At 43.2% G+C, this 16,284-nt stretch overlaps 1 protein-coding gene across 1 annotated transcript in view; it reads right to left on the bottom strand.

Annotated features, from left to right (window-relative positions):
• Window positions 1-16,284, bottom strand: part of EXOC4 (exocyst complex component 4) — a 754,902-nt gene that overhangs the window by 115,473 nt on the left and 623,145 nt on the right. The window contains exon 14 of the mRNA XM_047842944.1: window positions 1,813-1,991. Within this exon, the coding sequence (XP_047698900.1) occupies window positions 1,813-1,991 (179 nt within the window). The remainder of the gene's footprint in view (window positions 1-1,812; window positions 1,992-16,284) is intronic.

The following is a 16,284-nucleotide window of genomic DNA, read 5'->3' as shown; positions in this document are numbered from 1 at the left end:
GCTTGTAACAGATTGCCTGATAATGACAGGATTAGCAAGTTGAGGGCCTTTCAAGGATATCTACAGATCTGCGCAGGCCCAACACTGTGCCCAAACTATCCAATTCTTATAGATTCTGAGAATAAATATGTATAATTGTATCCTCAGAGAAAAAGTAATGCTAAATAATAAAAGTATAAAAATAAAAGTATAATAAAAGTAGTATTTCAAGAGGATTTCTAAAGCAGAGTTTATAATCTTGCTCAAAGCCCCTTCCTTCTGTCCATTTTCCCCACCAGCTACTGACCTTCAGGATAGCTACACAATCAGCATGAGACCAGTTAAGCAGTGAGCATTCAAGGGACTCCGAGACTCTCTGGGTCCATATGGCAGGGGAGAATTTACCCCTGTGAGTTTCAGCCACACCTCTTCCCATCTCTAGGCTGGAAACTGTGGTTAATCAAATAATGACTTTTCAAAAGACAATGATAATAACTTACACTGAAGTTCAGTCCAAACAATGCAAGTATTTTCTTTCTAATTATCTCCTAACATTAACTCTAATATTAAGTTCAAAGCCGATAGTTTCTTTCATGTTATTGCTGTTATGTTACTTTTTTCTGTTGTTTATTTATGCACTCAAATCTCTCAGTGTCTTTATTCCTTCTTCCTATCATTTTTTCTTTGCTTTTCTTTTAACTGCCTAACACATACTTCTGAACTAATGCCTTAAAAAAAAGGATTTATTGGAGTGCCTGGGTGGCTCAGCTGGTTAAGTGTCTGACTCTTGACTCAGCTCAGGTCATGATCTCACACTTTGTGGGTTTGAGCCCCGTGTCTGGCTCTGTGCTGACAGTGCAGAGCCTGCTTGGGATTCTCTCTCTCCCTCTCTCTCTCTGCCCTACCTCTCCCTTTCTCTCTCTCTCCCTCTCTCTTTCAAAATAAATAAATAAGGGGTGCCTGGGTGGCTCAGTAATTTAAGCATCTGACTTTGGCTCAGATCATGATCTCATGGTTTGTGAGTTTGAGCCTCATGTCGGGCTCTCTGCTGCCAGTGTAGAGCCTGCTTCAGATCCTCTGTCCCCCTCTCTCTCTGCTCCTCCCCTGCTCATTCTCTCTCTCTCTCAAAAATAAATGAACATTAAAAAAGATAAACTTAAAAAAATTTTTAAATTTAAAAAATACTTAATTTTATAGTTATTGAATAAAGTTTATGGGCCTTAAAGTTTTCAAATGATGTCTCTCAGAGTCAATGGTCCTCAATGGAAAAAAGTTTCCTGTTTTTATTTCATATCCTATATGTTCCTTTCCTTGAATCCTATGGTTAAGTTATCTCTCATCCATCTCTTTTCGGGAATAACTGTTTTTCTCATTTTTTTATTTCCTAGCATCTTCGTCACTTCTATCAATCTCTTGTTAGACACTTTTTCATTAAAATGAAAACATCAGCTGTGTGCTCAGCTCTGAGATACTGTTTCCATCCTTGAGAAGTTATTGTGAGGAGGGCAAAGGTGTTGCTTTCTGTTCCTGAGACACAATGGTGTGTTCTTACACGATTTTATGTTTCGAAGGTTTAACATCAAGCTATGTGAACACGAACGTTTTTTGGCCTTCCACGTCTCACACAGGAAAGCTGAGATTACGTCCTTTAGAAGAACCACAAAGGACATAAGGCGCAGCCCAAGCAGAATTCTTGCACGGATCTAGCACAGACCTTCTGACAACCTGGCCTTCCCTCCTATGGGGACATGTACACGCACTCACATTTCCAATGAAACTACTCAGTCTAGTTCCTCTGCTGTCCCCAAAACAGCCGCCATGATAGATACTTACTCTGGGATGTAGAAAGATTGGAGAAAGCTGACTTTGTTCGACCTGCTAACCATTCCAGGCTTTCATGCATGTTGGCCAAAGCTTTGAGGTCACTGACATCACGGAGGATGTCTTGCGGAGGGATTAATTTGTCACCCAGGTTCCCAATAAGAACTTCTGACTCCTTACCAAAGGCTGCCCTGAAAAACAAATCAGAAACATACTTCACACACAGCACAGAAAAGAGAGGGGGTGGGCAGTACTTTTCAAGGCATGTCTAGCACTGTGTTATTTGTTACAGTCGCTATTTCATAGCATGTTATCTTTCCTGTAAGTTTAGCAAACTACCGTATACCTGCTTAAAATTACTCTAATTGGAGAAAGATGGTTCTTAGAAGAATGAAGTTCCCCTGACGCTTATGCCTTCAGCAGGAACCAGCATGGACCTGACCTAGACAGTGATGGTCGCTGGGGATGGCTTTGATGGCTGCTCTCTTGTGGGTACGTCCTTGCCTCTTCTGTTATGGATGTTGCTGAACAACATTAAAAATGTACACGGTTGAAGGTTATTGTAATACATAAAACCACCAAGTTAATCAGCTAGAAAATGTTTTAGAATGTTCAAAAGCAAAGAGGGTCCAGCCTCTTAAGAGCGCAGATTATAGTTCAGACGGACAGGCCTCGTTCATTCACTCGCTTACTTGTTCTAAAAGGGATCTGAAGCGAATGAACTACAAAGCATCAAGCTATGTGTTGTTCGAAAAGAGAAACCAGTAAAAATCAATGCTGGATCCTCTGACTGGAAAAACAGAGTCAGGTGGTCTTCGCACAAATCTGTGTCCTCATGACAGTTTGGTGGTGGCGGGGGCGGGGGTGCTGAAAACCCAAATTCTGTGGGCTCACCAGAAGGAGGGGGCAGAGGGGCCCCTGAAGACCATACAGCACTGCCCTTGCACATGTGCAGAAACGGAGGCCCAGAGGTGAACCGTTTTGCCCAAATAACACACAAGGGGCAGAGCTGGGACTCAGTCTAATTCCCACAGTGCCCTTTCTTTCAAAAAGACAGAGGGCTGATGTGACACAAGACGACCGAGGACGCTAGGGAGAAAAATCTGGTCTTTTAGGGCAAGTTCCACGCAGGTGAGTAAGCAGAGTTGCGGCTGGTGGAGGTTGGAACAGGCACCTGGAGAGTTTTCCGTAAGTCCCAAGGCTTTTGAAACCTCTGAACACCTTAAGTGAGCAGGAGCAAAGGGTTTATTTAAGTAGAACAAACCGAATGAAGTGTCCAGCAGGCAGTGATTAGTAGCAGCTGACATACAGTCAGAAGGATGCTTAATTGACACATAGGCCCGTAGGGCCCAGCACTAGAGCAGACGCTCCACGTTGAGAAAAACACCTGCTGTGAATTAAATGCTTCATAAAGAAGGTTTACGCTGCCAAGTAGTGACTCGCCATTAGGCTTTTTGTTTCAACGGAGAGTTTCGGACATTTTCGAATGTTTCGCGCATTTTTTAAGGAAGTCATAATTGGCCGAGTCGGGTAAGCTGTGGTCCCAGAGGCAACACGTAGCCAGCCCAGGAACCTCGGAGCATGCGTATGAGCCTTTATGCAGAGGTCATGTAAAAAGGTCTTGGGGTGGGACCCAAAAGTTTGCGTTTCTAACTCGTTTCAGGCCCTTGTCTGGGAAGCACGCGTTCTTTGAGCACAAAGAGTTGCAGCCCAGGCTTCAAAGTCAGAGCAAAGACACATCTGGGGCTGAATTCTCAGTCTGTCACTCACTATGTGAATCGCCTTCGCTTCTCCGAGCACCGTTAGCTAGGGGCTGTAGTGGTGTCCTCATAGGAAGTAACGTAAAAATAGAGGGGATTTAAAAAGTCTTTACTGGGAAAATTTCAGTAATTACACACGCAGAGAGAAGCGTACAATAACCCCCCGTGTAGCCAATGCTCAGCTTCAATTATTAGCAACTCATGGTAAGTCTTAGTTCATCTATCCTCATCCACTCCCCATCTGCCTTGGAGTATTTTTGTTTGTTTTGTTTTGGAGAGAGATATTGAGGGAGCTTGTGCCCACGCACATGAGAAAGCGAGGGTCAGGGGTGGGGAGAATCTTAAGGAGGCTCAGTGCTCAGCGTGGAGCCTGACGTGGGGCTCGATCCCACGACCCTGTGATCATGGCCCGAGCAGAAATCAAGAGATGGATGCCTCGGTGGTTTCGTAGGTTAAGCATCTGACTCTTGATTTCAGCTCAGGTCACGATCTCATGGCTTGTGAGTTCGAGCCCCCAGGTCGGGCTCCATGCTGATAACGCAGAGCCTGCTTGGGATTTGTTCTCTCTCCCAAAATAAATAAACTTAAAAAACAAGCCAACAAGAAGAGTCGGACGCTCAACCAGCTGAGCCACCCAGGCGCCCCTCTCCTTGTCTTGCAGTATTTTGAAACAAATCATTCAGGTGATGGTAAGTGCATGGAACTTGGTGAAAGGTAACAAGTTGTAGTTCTATCACTCTGGCCTGTTGAGATGGCTGGTTTATTTAGTGCCAACCCAGCGTGCGCTACGATGAATGAATTGAAATAGGTGAGTGATCAGAAGTAAATAAATTAGATCTCAAGGGCTCGTTTTACAAGTGGGGCCTTGTAACATCACAGCAAATATCACTGTGTCTCAGAGTCCAGACTTGCCAGAATCTCCAAGAGGTAAATTGCTGTGACAGAAACCCCTGGTTGCCGAGCCAGTATCCATTATCCCAGATGCCTTCTTAGTAAAAGGACCCTGGTATTGTTGGGGTCGGCAACGTATGCGACTTAAAAACAAAACAAAACAACAACGCCCCTCAATTTCCCCGCCCTTGTGGCAGATGTAGCTCTAAACCGAAATCAGGAGGTGGGCTTCCAGGAAAGCTCTTTGAAGAGTCTTAGCCGGCCGGGGCCTCTTTTGCCTTCTCCCTTTCTGGAATGCAGTCGTGCTTCTTCGAACATCAGGTGAGTAGGAGTATGAAAACAATGCTCAGAATGATAGAGGCCCAGGTGGGCGGTGTGCGTGCCCCAGTGTCACCACGGAGCTGCGATACGGCCGGAGACAATGCACTTCTGGGCTTCAAGTTACGGGAGGGACAGCGAAACCCTATTTGTTTAAGCCACCGCCATTCCAAGTTTCTGCTACCCGCAACGAAATGCAATTTCTAACTGACACAACGATCTAATTAGCATACATGATGTCACGCTCAGAGAACTTTTCTGAATTTAGATATCCCTAAAATCAAGTTACAGGGAAAGGCAAAACAATGTCTCCTCCTTGCTTTGAGCCCAGCAGACAGTTATAATATCTTCCCTGTGGCTGTCACTCAGTCAAGTTGTAAATATTTAGTTTTCTTAATCTGTCCTTACGTATCAACTCTCCCAGCCCCTTAATCATCTTTGATAGATACAACACAAAAAAATGCCTCTGAGCTGGGTGGTTAAAAAGCAACAGGGGAGGCAAACAGCTTTGAAAATCAGGCTCGGAGGCATTTTCATGCATGTAGGTGTAACCCTGGGTGCAATGTGACAATCAAGACAAATGTATTTATGTGGAAGTCTAATCTGCTTGGGTGGGGCTCTCTGGGCCCTGGGCATGTCTGTGATGCACCTTCCAGCACTGGATGCCTATCCCATTTCCCTTTGGCTCACTCTGATTTGCTTAACCTCCTCCGACGGGAGAGCAACAGACTGAGGAAAACACAAACTGCCTCATGTTGAATACATAGTAGACATCTCATTTGACAGGAATCCATAATCACCCCCTAACAACCTGGAGAGAGCACAGAAACCATGACATTGAGGATAAATGATTGACAGCTAAAACTATTTCACACAAGAAATCATTCCTTCGAGGATTTGTGGGTGTCAAAGAGCTTGGTGGATGGTTTTTATGTGTTACAATAACCTTAGGGGATGGCTTTAGTTGCTCGACTGTGGATCTTTTTCTAAACCCTCTAATTTATTAAATAAATTATGGTATATCCACACTGTGGAAAGCTATGCAGTCATTAGAAATTATATAGTAAAAAATACTTGCTACCACAGAAAAATGTTTCCTCTGGCTTATTTTTAACCATGATCTGCAGCCGAGTAAAACAAGCTGTTATAAAACTCTATGATATTAAAAAAGAAAATGATTATGTATCTATATGAACTAAAAAAGACTGGACTGGATATCTACATACCAAGATGTGCACTGTGTAATAAGATCACGCTTTGTGCGTCTCTGTATTTTCTATATTTTCTCCAGAGAACATGTATACTTTTTAGTTAAAAACAAAACCTGGGAGGGGCGCCTGGGTGGCTCAGTCGGTTGAACGGTTAAGTGTCCGACTTTGGCTCAGGTCATGATCTCACAGCTGGTGGGTTCGAGCCCCGCGTCGGGCTCTGTGCTGCCAGCTCGGAGCCTGGAGCCTGCTTCAGTGTCTGTGTCCTCCTCTCTCCGCTCCTCCCCCGCTCAGGCTCTGTCTTTCTCTCTCAAAAATAAACATGAAAACCAACAAACCCAAAAAAACAAAACAAAAAACCACACCAAAGTTGGTAACCCTACCACAAATGAATGAGAAAATCTTTCAAAGGGCCATATCAAGAATTTTAGCACGGAAAATTGGAAGACATGGATACTATAGTTATTTTAGCCAAACTGGGAGACAATGACCGGTCGGCTGGTCTGAAGGCTGGTGCGGGCTGTGGCTCCAGGTTTGCTCAAGATGAGTCACTGTCCACTGCAGAGGGTCTCATTGCCAGAATGCCTACCACCCAGTATCTGGGCCAATATTTACAGATCCAAATTTCTACTCACTCTTCCTCTCCTGCTTGCTATGTAAGCACATTAATTAAGGAGCACATGACGTATATTTGAGTGAAACGGCAACAGAACAATCATTACCTTGAGAAGGTGAAGTAACAGAAATTCAGAAGTAACGGGCACCCGCTAATTGCCCACAGACCATTTGTCAGAGCCGGGAACAGGAATCAGAACTCAAAGCTGTGTGTTTTAGGTACCGGGGCCCGTGCGAGGCGCCACCTTCATCATCAGTAGGCCAACACGCTCGCGTAGGAGCCCATGAAAACCACAGAAGTGTCGAGCCTGTTAAGCTTAATTTTAGCACACAATTATAATCTTTAAAAGCTTGATCTGACAAGAATTCATTTAGGAGATTTTGCCAAGAGTGTAAAACCTGTTTAATTTAATTTTACCACACAATTATAATCTTTAAGGAGGTCTATCTGACAAGAATTCATTTAAGAGAATTTTGCCGGAGATGCTGAAAATTGTCTCCGTTTAGTCTTTAAATAGTTCTGTTATCCGCTGAAATCTTAGCAAGGCAAAAAAAAAAAAAAAAAAAAAATCTGCATTTTCAGCAGACTAAATGCATTTCTGAAAGAAACACTGCAAATAGTTTCAACATGATTGACCTGCAGATCTGGGCTATGTTTGATCACATGACATTGTATACTCAGACTCACTGCTTGCTCTCCCAGCAAATCTCCCCCAGTCTCCCACCGCGGCTTCACCCCTGCCGTGTGAGAACTGCCCCAGGAGTCAGGGAAACCCTGCCAGAGTGCACTCCTCTCTGATCCAGGACAGGGCAGGGAGGAACCAGGACTGGCTCATATAGCGAACCAGACTCACGCAGACTTCTTGCACCTTCGAAGGGGCAGTGTCGTGCCCCCGCGCTGTAACAGCCCCTCGACGACATGTTGAATTGCTTCCCCTGCCTGAAATGTTTCCAGAAGTACTGCTTTCCTCAAGGTCTTCCTCAACAATCCTGCTAATCCTGTTCGACCAAGAAACTCATTTTGCAGCAAAAGAAGTAAGGCAGAGCTGATGCTCCCGGAATTCCCGTCTTGTTGCATACCCAATCCCCCGGGGGGTGGCGGGGTGGGGGGGGAACTGGCCTGATGGAAGGGTTGGCCTATGTAGGATTCAGCTATGGTCCAGCTGGAAGGCAACACCTCTAAGGCTGGAGTGCTGAGGGCCCGACTCAGAGACCCACATAGAGTATTTTTCCCCCCAATGACAAGAAAATATGAGTCTGGGGACTAAGGAATAAAAGTAGCAATGGGCTCTCCTCTCTTATGGAGGGTCTACTCTTGCCTCAACACCCCCCCGCCCCCCACGTGGCACTAGGCCACTTTTCAGGTGTTCAGGAAGGAAGGTCTCCACCAGAGGATACAACAATGACCACATTAAATTGGTAGCGGAGACTGTCATGTGGTTTTCTGGGCTTCTCACTACTGAGCCCGCAGGCAGAGAGGCGTTACTTTGATGCCTGGAATGACGGGCCTCAATTGCCAAGAGGGGGACATGTGTTGCTTCTGCACAATCAGGGCGGGCAGGACTACGTCAGATTCACTGGGCTCCATCTGAGTGTTTCCATGTCCATGGTGAAATTAGTGGAAAAACCAGGGCAGCCTAATAAAGGCAGAGCTGCGAAGAACTCAGGTCTCTCGGGAACAAAGGCTCTATTCAACACATCCAGGACCCTGGACCTGAGGTGGAGGACCCTGACCACCTGAGGTGCTGGCAGAGGGCGAGGGCACCATGGAATGGGTGGTTAGAAAAAGGAAGTCATCAATATCATCTGCTGCTTCTGACCAGTTACAGGGGCTGTGGCAGCCTGCATATTTACGCATATATCAGCCAATGGTTTCTTTTTGTTTTCCACTCCCCCTACTACATTTTATTTACAGTAAAATATACATAACATGAAACTGACCATTTAACCATTTTTAAGTGTACGGTTCAATGGCATTAAGTACACTCACCACGTGCCATCATCGCTATCTCTTTCCAGAACTTTTCCATCATCCCAAACAGAAACTATTCCCATTAAACAGTAACTTTATTGCTGGACGGCTGGATCATAGGGTGATTCTGCGTTTAGCTTTTTCAGGGACTACCAAAATGCCTTCCACAGTGGCTGTACCATTTTACATTCCTACCAGCAATGCACAGGGGGTTCTACTTTCTCCATATACTTGCCAAAATGTGTTATTTTCTGGTTTTAAAATTTTTAATTAATTTTTAAATAACAGCCGTCCTAATGGGTGTGAGGTGGCATCTTCCCCACTCGTTTTATATGAGGAACTGGTAGTGATCAACATTCCAGTTTCATTCAGAGGTCACCAGATATGAGAAGTCACATCTGACTTGACCAGGGAGGACACCGGAAATCCTAGACTTGAGATTAACACACTGAGTGATGAGACAGACTCTCCCTTGTTGGGGGAGAGGGGGAAGGAATGCCTTAATAGGATGAATAGCAGCCTGGATGAAGCAGAAGGAAGAAGTTCTAAGCTACTGGCATAAAGGTAACAAGGATACAGAGTAACAAGTCCCAGGCCTGTTTACCCTAAGATCTATTCCTCACCTTTCCCTTCTCTGATCTATACTGGGGGTGGGGGGCAGGCAGGGGCCGACCCTTGTAGGCTGTTTTCCAGGTTCCTAGCTGGGTTCTGACAATGGGAGGCCCTAGGTCGGGGATGTTGACGGCCAAAGGCAAGGGGAAGGCAGGGCACTTATCCCCCTCCCTCTCGCCTTTGGGCAATGTCTCTGGCAACAGATGCATCTCCTTCCTGGCTCCAGATCCTACCAGGCCCCAACTTACTTTGGGTGCCTCTGTGTTCTGGTAAATGCCTCTCTCCTTTGGCATTCTGGCTAAAGGGAGATCGTGGCTTCTTGCCGTTGGGTTATTGTGATGTCCCTGTTTGATACATCCTCATTAAAATGTATAACCAATTCCCTGCATTAAATTCTCCTGGAGGTAAATAGTTGACATGGTTTCTGTTTTCCACATTAGACCTTGACTTACATAAGACCCAATAATGATGTCTTACCATATTCAATGCTACTGGGGATGGAGTCAATTATTTGGCTTGGGAATTAATTAGTTCTGTTGTGCAGGCAGAGAAACTGAGACTGGTTAAGGTGACCTGTAGGAGATCACTTAGCCGTTATCTGTCAGAGCCTAAACCGATGAAGGTTATAAAAAGGTCAGGTCATCTACCTCGATTCCTAATAATACCGACCGATTCTATTGAGATGTGACAATGACACATCCATTTATCACTTCTGCTTTTTACAACTGCTCAATCTTCAACCCTTTCAAAACTTAATTTGTCTGTGTCAAAAGTAATGCGGGTAGTACCATTCTGATGGGTTCTTTAATCAGGTTTTCAAAAACTGTTTTTCTAAGATGATCTTGGCTAAACCCTCATAAATAACAATAAAATAGCCCAGTTATCCTGATTACAATATTATTTTTCTCCTAGAAAATGCTAAAACTCATCACTAAGTCTCCCCTTCAATGGTTTTGCATGCATGTTCGTTTCATCACACACTCTCACGTGAGTAGCTATTTTTCACATTTAATAAGTAATTGCTCTTCTTCAGAAATTTGTCTCCATCAATAATCACAATCAAGGATTTTTGTCGTTGGCTTTCTTTGCCTACTGTTCCTCTGCCTTGTAAAAACTTGCAATGCTCTGGCCTGGCTAGATGGGGCTGAGAAGTCCACAAATCTGTTCAGAGACAGAACTGGGAAGGAGTCCGGGAGGGGCCTTCTCCACAATCAAGGTGAATATTTAAAATATCAGCAACTTTTCTGCTCCTGGGTCCTGCTTGGGGCTTAGAACAGCATTAATTTATTGTTACTTTTTTTTTTTTTTTTTTTCCTGGTCGCAGGGAAATTGTAGTTTCTGGGTTTCTACTCCTGGATGACAGCCAGGAAAAATTAATCATGACCATCTTGGGGGCGGGGGTGGGGGTTTGACCACCAGCTCTTTCTCTTGTTTCTTTAAATCTGCTTGCTCACTGAGACAGGAACCAAACACTGGACTCATGGATTTCTGATATTCTGGCACTGAGAGGGATCTCGGCGGGTAGCATAAACCAGTGGTCCTCACTCTGGCTATACCTTAAAAGCTTAACTAGTAAAGCATAAACAAAATTCCCCATGCCAAACTCCATGTGCAAAAATCTGATCTAATTGGTCACGGGTGGGGCTCAGACATGGACATTTTTAAAAAGAGTGGCTTTCCTGGAATATATTTCCTATGTTGTAAAATTTACCCAGTCAACATGAGCAGTTCAATAGCTTTCAGTGCATCACAGTTGCGCGACCATACCACGATGTGGAACATTTTCATTACCTCAAAAACAAACGCTGTCTGTACCCATTAGACTTTATACTTAATTCCCAACCCCGACCCTCCAGCCCCAAGTAAGCACTACTCTACTTTCTATCTCAATAGATTTCCCTATTTTGGACTTCATCTAGGATTCCTATTCATATAAAAGGAATCATATGGTAGGTCGTCTTTTGTGACTGACTTCTTCTACTTACCATGTTTTCAAGGTTCATCTGTGTTCATTTCTCGTATTACCAGATAATAGTCCATTGTATGGAAAGGCCACATTTTGTTTATCCATTCATCAGTTGATGGACATTAGGGTTGTTTCCACTTCTAGGCTATTGTGAGTATTGCTGCTATAAGCTTTCATGTATACATCTTTGTGTGGGGGTGTGTTTTCATTTCTCTAGGTATATACACCTGGGAGTGCAACTGATGGGTCATATGGTGACTATCTTTAACCTTTCAAGGAAATATCATATTGTATTCCAAAATTGCGGCACCATTTTCCAGCGGTATATGTGGGCTCTGATTTCTCGACACCCTTGCCAACTGTTGTTATTATTTGTCTTTTTAAAAACTACAGTCATCTTAGTGTATGTGAAGAAGCATTTATCTCAGTGTAGTTTTGACTTGCATTTCCTTGATGGCTAATGATATTGAGCATCTTTTCATGTGTTTATTGACCATCTGTATATCTTCCTTAGAGAAATGTCAATTGTGATCCTTGGTTCATTTTTTAATTGGGTTATTTGTCTTTTTATTATTGACTCATCCATTTGTTAGCAGATACATACGAGGAATCCACCATTACCCAGGCTCTGTCTTAGATCCTGTGGTGGGATCAAAACCCACTAGAATAATTTCATAGTCCGCTAATATGCCATAACCCAGAGTTTGAAAAATACTGTGTTAAATTGTGCCTGGCTCTATGAATGTGTTCCTTGACTGGGTTTCCCAAAGATGGTGAACATTTATGAAGCATTTTATAGGGAAACTAAAACACACAGAGGAAGATGTGTTCATTTGCACACTGTAGCAAAAGTGTGAACAGTTTCTGTTCTTAGTTTACTGATCAGGGCCATAATAAGCCACACTGCCCCTCACAAGTTACAGTAGCTTTAGGGTTTCACTTTGCCCAGGGATTCCACAGCCCTCAGTCTTGCTGCCTCAAGACACACAAAAATTGCTTCTTATCAAGGAATTGGACTTTCTTGAGCACTCAACTCTCAAGTTGTGCTGAAGCAGGGGAGACACACATCTGTCAAATCTCAGAACAGGCTCTTTTCTATTTTGTAAAACCAAGTCTAATCACAGGAGTCCTTAAAAGTGGAGAACCCTTCCTGGCTGTGGTCAGGGAGAGACATGATGATGGAAGAAGGTCAGAGAGGTGTCATGTTGCTGCCTTTGAAGAAGGAGGAAGGAGACCAAAAAATGAGGGTGGCCTCTAAACGCTGGAGAAGGCGAGGAAATGGATTCTCCCTTAGAACGTCCAGAAAGGAATGCTGCCCTGCTGACATCCTGATTTTAGCCCACTGAGACCTGTGTTAGACTTCTAGCCTACAGAACTGTAAGAAAATGGATCTGTGTTGTTTTAAGCCACTAACTTTGTTGTGGTAAATTGTTAATGCACGCATCATAAAATGAATATATGTGGTAATGATGTGCATGTGTTAGGCGAGTGCCCTTGTCCTTGGGAGATGCACGCTCAAGTGTCTAAGAGTGAAAGGGCACCATGTCTTTAGCCTACTTTTGATGGTTTGGCAAGAGAGAAGTATGTGCATTTATTTCGGAGAGAATGGAGTAGGTATGGCGAGATGTGAACGGTCAGTAAATCTAAGTCAAGGCATACATGCATTCATTGGACTGTTATTTCAACTTTTCTGTGAATTTATCAGTAAAAAAAAAAAATTTAGGGGCGCCTGGGTGGCGCAGTCGGTTAAGCATCCGACTTCAGCCAGGTCACGATCTTGCGGTCCGTGAGTTCGAGCCCCGCGTCGGGCTCTGGGCTGATGGCTCGGAGCCTGGGGCCTGTTTCCGGTTCTGTGTCTCCCTCTCTCTCTGACCCTCCCCCGTTCATGCTCTGTCTCTCTCTGTCCCCCCCCCCCCAAAAAAAAATTTTAAGTTCAGGAAAAACAAAAAAAGTGAGAAACATGGATAATTGTGGTGCTTTTCAAAATCACTGCCCAAAACAGTTTCTAGGAGAGCAATCTCCTAGGAATCACTTCCTAGCTGGATCCCTTGACAGGGCTTTTTAAGTTTCTTGCCAGTGCACCGAGTTTCTGAAAACGAAGGTTCAATATAAGGTATAACATAACATGTATGAGGACACTTTAACGTGCCAAATTAAAAACTTGAACAATATTACTAAAGCAATCAGAACTGTTGCGAACTGTCTTTGCCATTCTCATTTCAAATCTGGAGAGAGAAAATGCAGAATGACAGCCAGTTATGTTTTGACATGTTTAATCCACGCAGGCATAAATGCATAATTTCTTCTGTCAGTCCATCTTTCCGTCCTTGTATAAGAATTCTGGAGTCGTTTATGTGTTGTGTTCTTAAGGGTGAGCACAGAAAAACTATTATGCTCAGAGAAGTCTCTTCTCGAAAAAAATGGCTTAGAGCCACCAAGGTGATGGCGGGGCAAAGGCTCCATTCTGCTAAAGGCAGTTTCACCTCCATGAGGGTTCCCTGTCTAAAAGAGAGCCGTGACACCATCACCCTTTTCATCATAAAGCCTATAGAGGCTGGGTTGGGAGCAAAACACTGGGGTTCAAATAGTGAGTCTCTCTCTGATTAGAGGCCAAGATTTTAATCACAGGTCAATGTAAGTGACTGGGTGATGAGTCCCAGTACACTATGGAAATTCATTATGTACAAACAAAACACAATAAAACCTCTGATTCTATTTGACTCAGAACTGCATTAAGTCATATGACCAAGAATTCTTTAAATTTTCTCTGTAATTATAGTTTAATTTCTCAGTTTTCTTCTCTAGCAGCATTTTATGCTTTTGCCTGTATTACTAACAATATATTCTATACATTAAACAGTTGGCTTGTTTATTTCTGGCTAATTTCCTATCGCTAATGTAAAACTGCAGCTCAGAATATAGATAAACAGTTAAGTATTTTCACTCTGCTATGGGATGAAATGTATTCCCCCCGCCTCCCGAAATTCATGTTGGTAAGGCCCTAAGCCCTGAAGTGATTGTATTTAGAGATGGGATCTTGGAAGGTAATTAAGTCATGAAAGTAGAGCTCTTATGATGGGTTAATACCCTTATGTGAAGAGACATGAGAGAGAGCTCTCTTTCTCTCTCTGACATGTGAGGATATAGCAATAAAACGGGCCTGTGCGAGCCAGGAAGAGAGCTCTTAATTGGTTGACACCTTGATCTTGAACTTTCCAGCTTCTGGGACTATTTAGTTAAACAACTATTCTGTTGTTTAAGCCACCAATCTATGGTGTTTTGTTATGGCGGCCCGAGCTAATACATACCCCCTACACTAAGACTCCTATGCTATCCTTTCTCTTGTTTCACTCCAGTACTTGTATATGAAGTAGTCCATGAGTATAGACATCCTTTCATTCAACAAGCATTTACTAAGCAACCACTGTGTCACTCATTCTAGGTCTGACATTCAATACCCAAATTCTAGACCAATGTTACTAGCTAAGTACTCTGGCCATTAACCCTATACCTTTGACATCAGTGCTGAATCCTAATTTGACTAGGAACTTGATTTCAAAAGCCTTTCAGGCACCCTCTGTTTTTATGACAACGTTTTTCTGGAAAACAATAGTCATAAAAGAATTGACCGAATTTTCTTATAATATCAGCTTAATAATTAAAGGCTGTGATTCAGAGATATCAAAAAATGATGAATGTTTGCAAAAAACATTGCAAAAAAATTGCAAAAAAACATTGCAAAAAAAATGTCATAAATGTAAACATACTAAAACTAGAACCCTCAGTACCTAAAAAATAGTAAAATTATGCTAAAAATTCTACAAAATGGACAGAATGCACTAGGTGTACTGATTACACAGAGGGCTCCATCTACTCTAAAATATAAATTCACGGTATGAAAATACGATTCTCCTGAACATTCAGCATGGCCTAATGTAGTGTACGTACACACACACACACACACACATACACACACACCTGCTCACTCACTCACTCACTCACTCTCCGGCCTGTAAGTTCTAGAGAGGAGAGACAGAGGTACAGAGTCATTTAGAGAGGACTGTCATTTAGAAAGGAAGGACAGAGGTGCAGAGAAGTGAGGGAAGCTGGTTAAAGACACAGAGAATTAGGGGCAGAGTGAGGATGAACCCAAAGCTGAGTCTCCAGGGTTTCCCCACATTCTGTACCCCCTTGTCAGACCCAAGGAGACGAGTACACTGATGTAACAGTGGGTAGGGAGAGTGAAAAATTCCATGGAAATTAATACTGGGTTCTAACAAGCAAAGAGCTAATTGTGAACAGCACATTATTTTCAGGCTGATAGCACCTGCTCAGTGTTCTGATATAGAATCCACTTGGAATAAAATTGCATTGAAGCGCTCTGTTAGCTTGGAACAAGAATGTCTCCTTCTTTAGCCAAGCTACTCAAATAAGCCTGGCTACTAAGTTTTCTTTGTAGGATGTTGTCAAACAACACTGAATATAAACAATGAGGCACAAGGTTTTTCTACAGGTGCTAGGACTTCTGAGGTATGCAGTTTAGTTTTCCATTAAGAACATTTATTAAGCTTCAAAACAGATGATCAAATATAGGATTAAAATAACCAGTAATTATAAGTTGAACATATACTTTGGTTTTTTAACTACCAAGAATGATTACAGATTTAGAAATCAAAATTCATGTACCATTGAACTTCCTCACCGAAATATTCCAGTTCATTGATCATTCTGGTTATTTCTCAAATTGCCATACAATTTCCTTTGAATAATCTAAATCTACACTGAGCAGAGACAGGAAACAACTGATCTCAAGCAAGGGCAATGACTCCCAAACTAAGCAATTAGGTGGCCCGTCTTCAAGGTAGCTTTCTTGGAACACAGAAGGGGAAGGAACTGATGAATGATTGGGGGCTCAGGGGTTTTAGGAGGAAGACAAAGAAAGAGATGGGAATGCCTCACGCAAAGTGAGGTAATACAGAGAAGAGTAAAAGCTTTGCATAAAATTGGCAGAAAAGTGAAGCTGGTTTAAGATTAAGATATTTTTCAGGGATGGGGCACCTGGCTGGCTCAGTCGGTTGAACGTCTGACTTCGGCTCAGATCATGATCTCCTGGTTCGTGAGTTCGAGCCCCACGTTGGGCTC

The sequence above is a fragment of the Prionailurus viverrinus genome, chromosome A2 (genome assembly GCF_022837055.1).
Source record: "Prionailurus viverrinus isolate Anna chromosome A2, UM_Priviv_1.0, whole genome shotgun sequence".
Classification (NCBI taxonomy): domain Eukaryota; kingdom Metazoa; phylum Chordata; class Mammalia; order Carnivora; family Felidae; genus Prionailurus; species Prionailurus viverrinus.
Note: the sequence above shows the minus strand (reverse complement) of the source record. Positions and strands in the feature narration are given on the sequence as shown.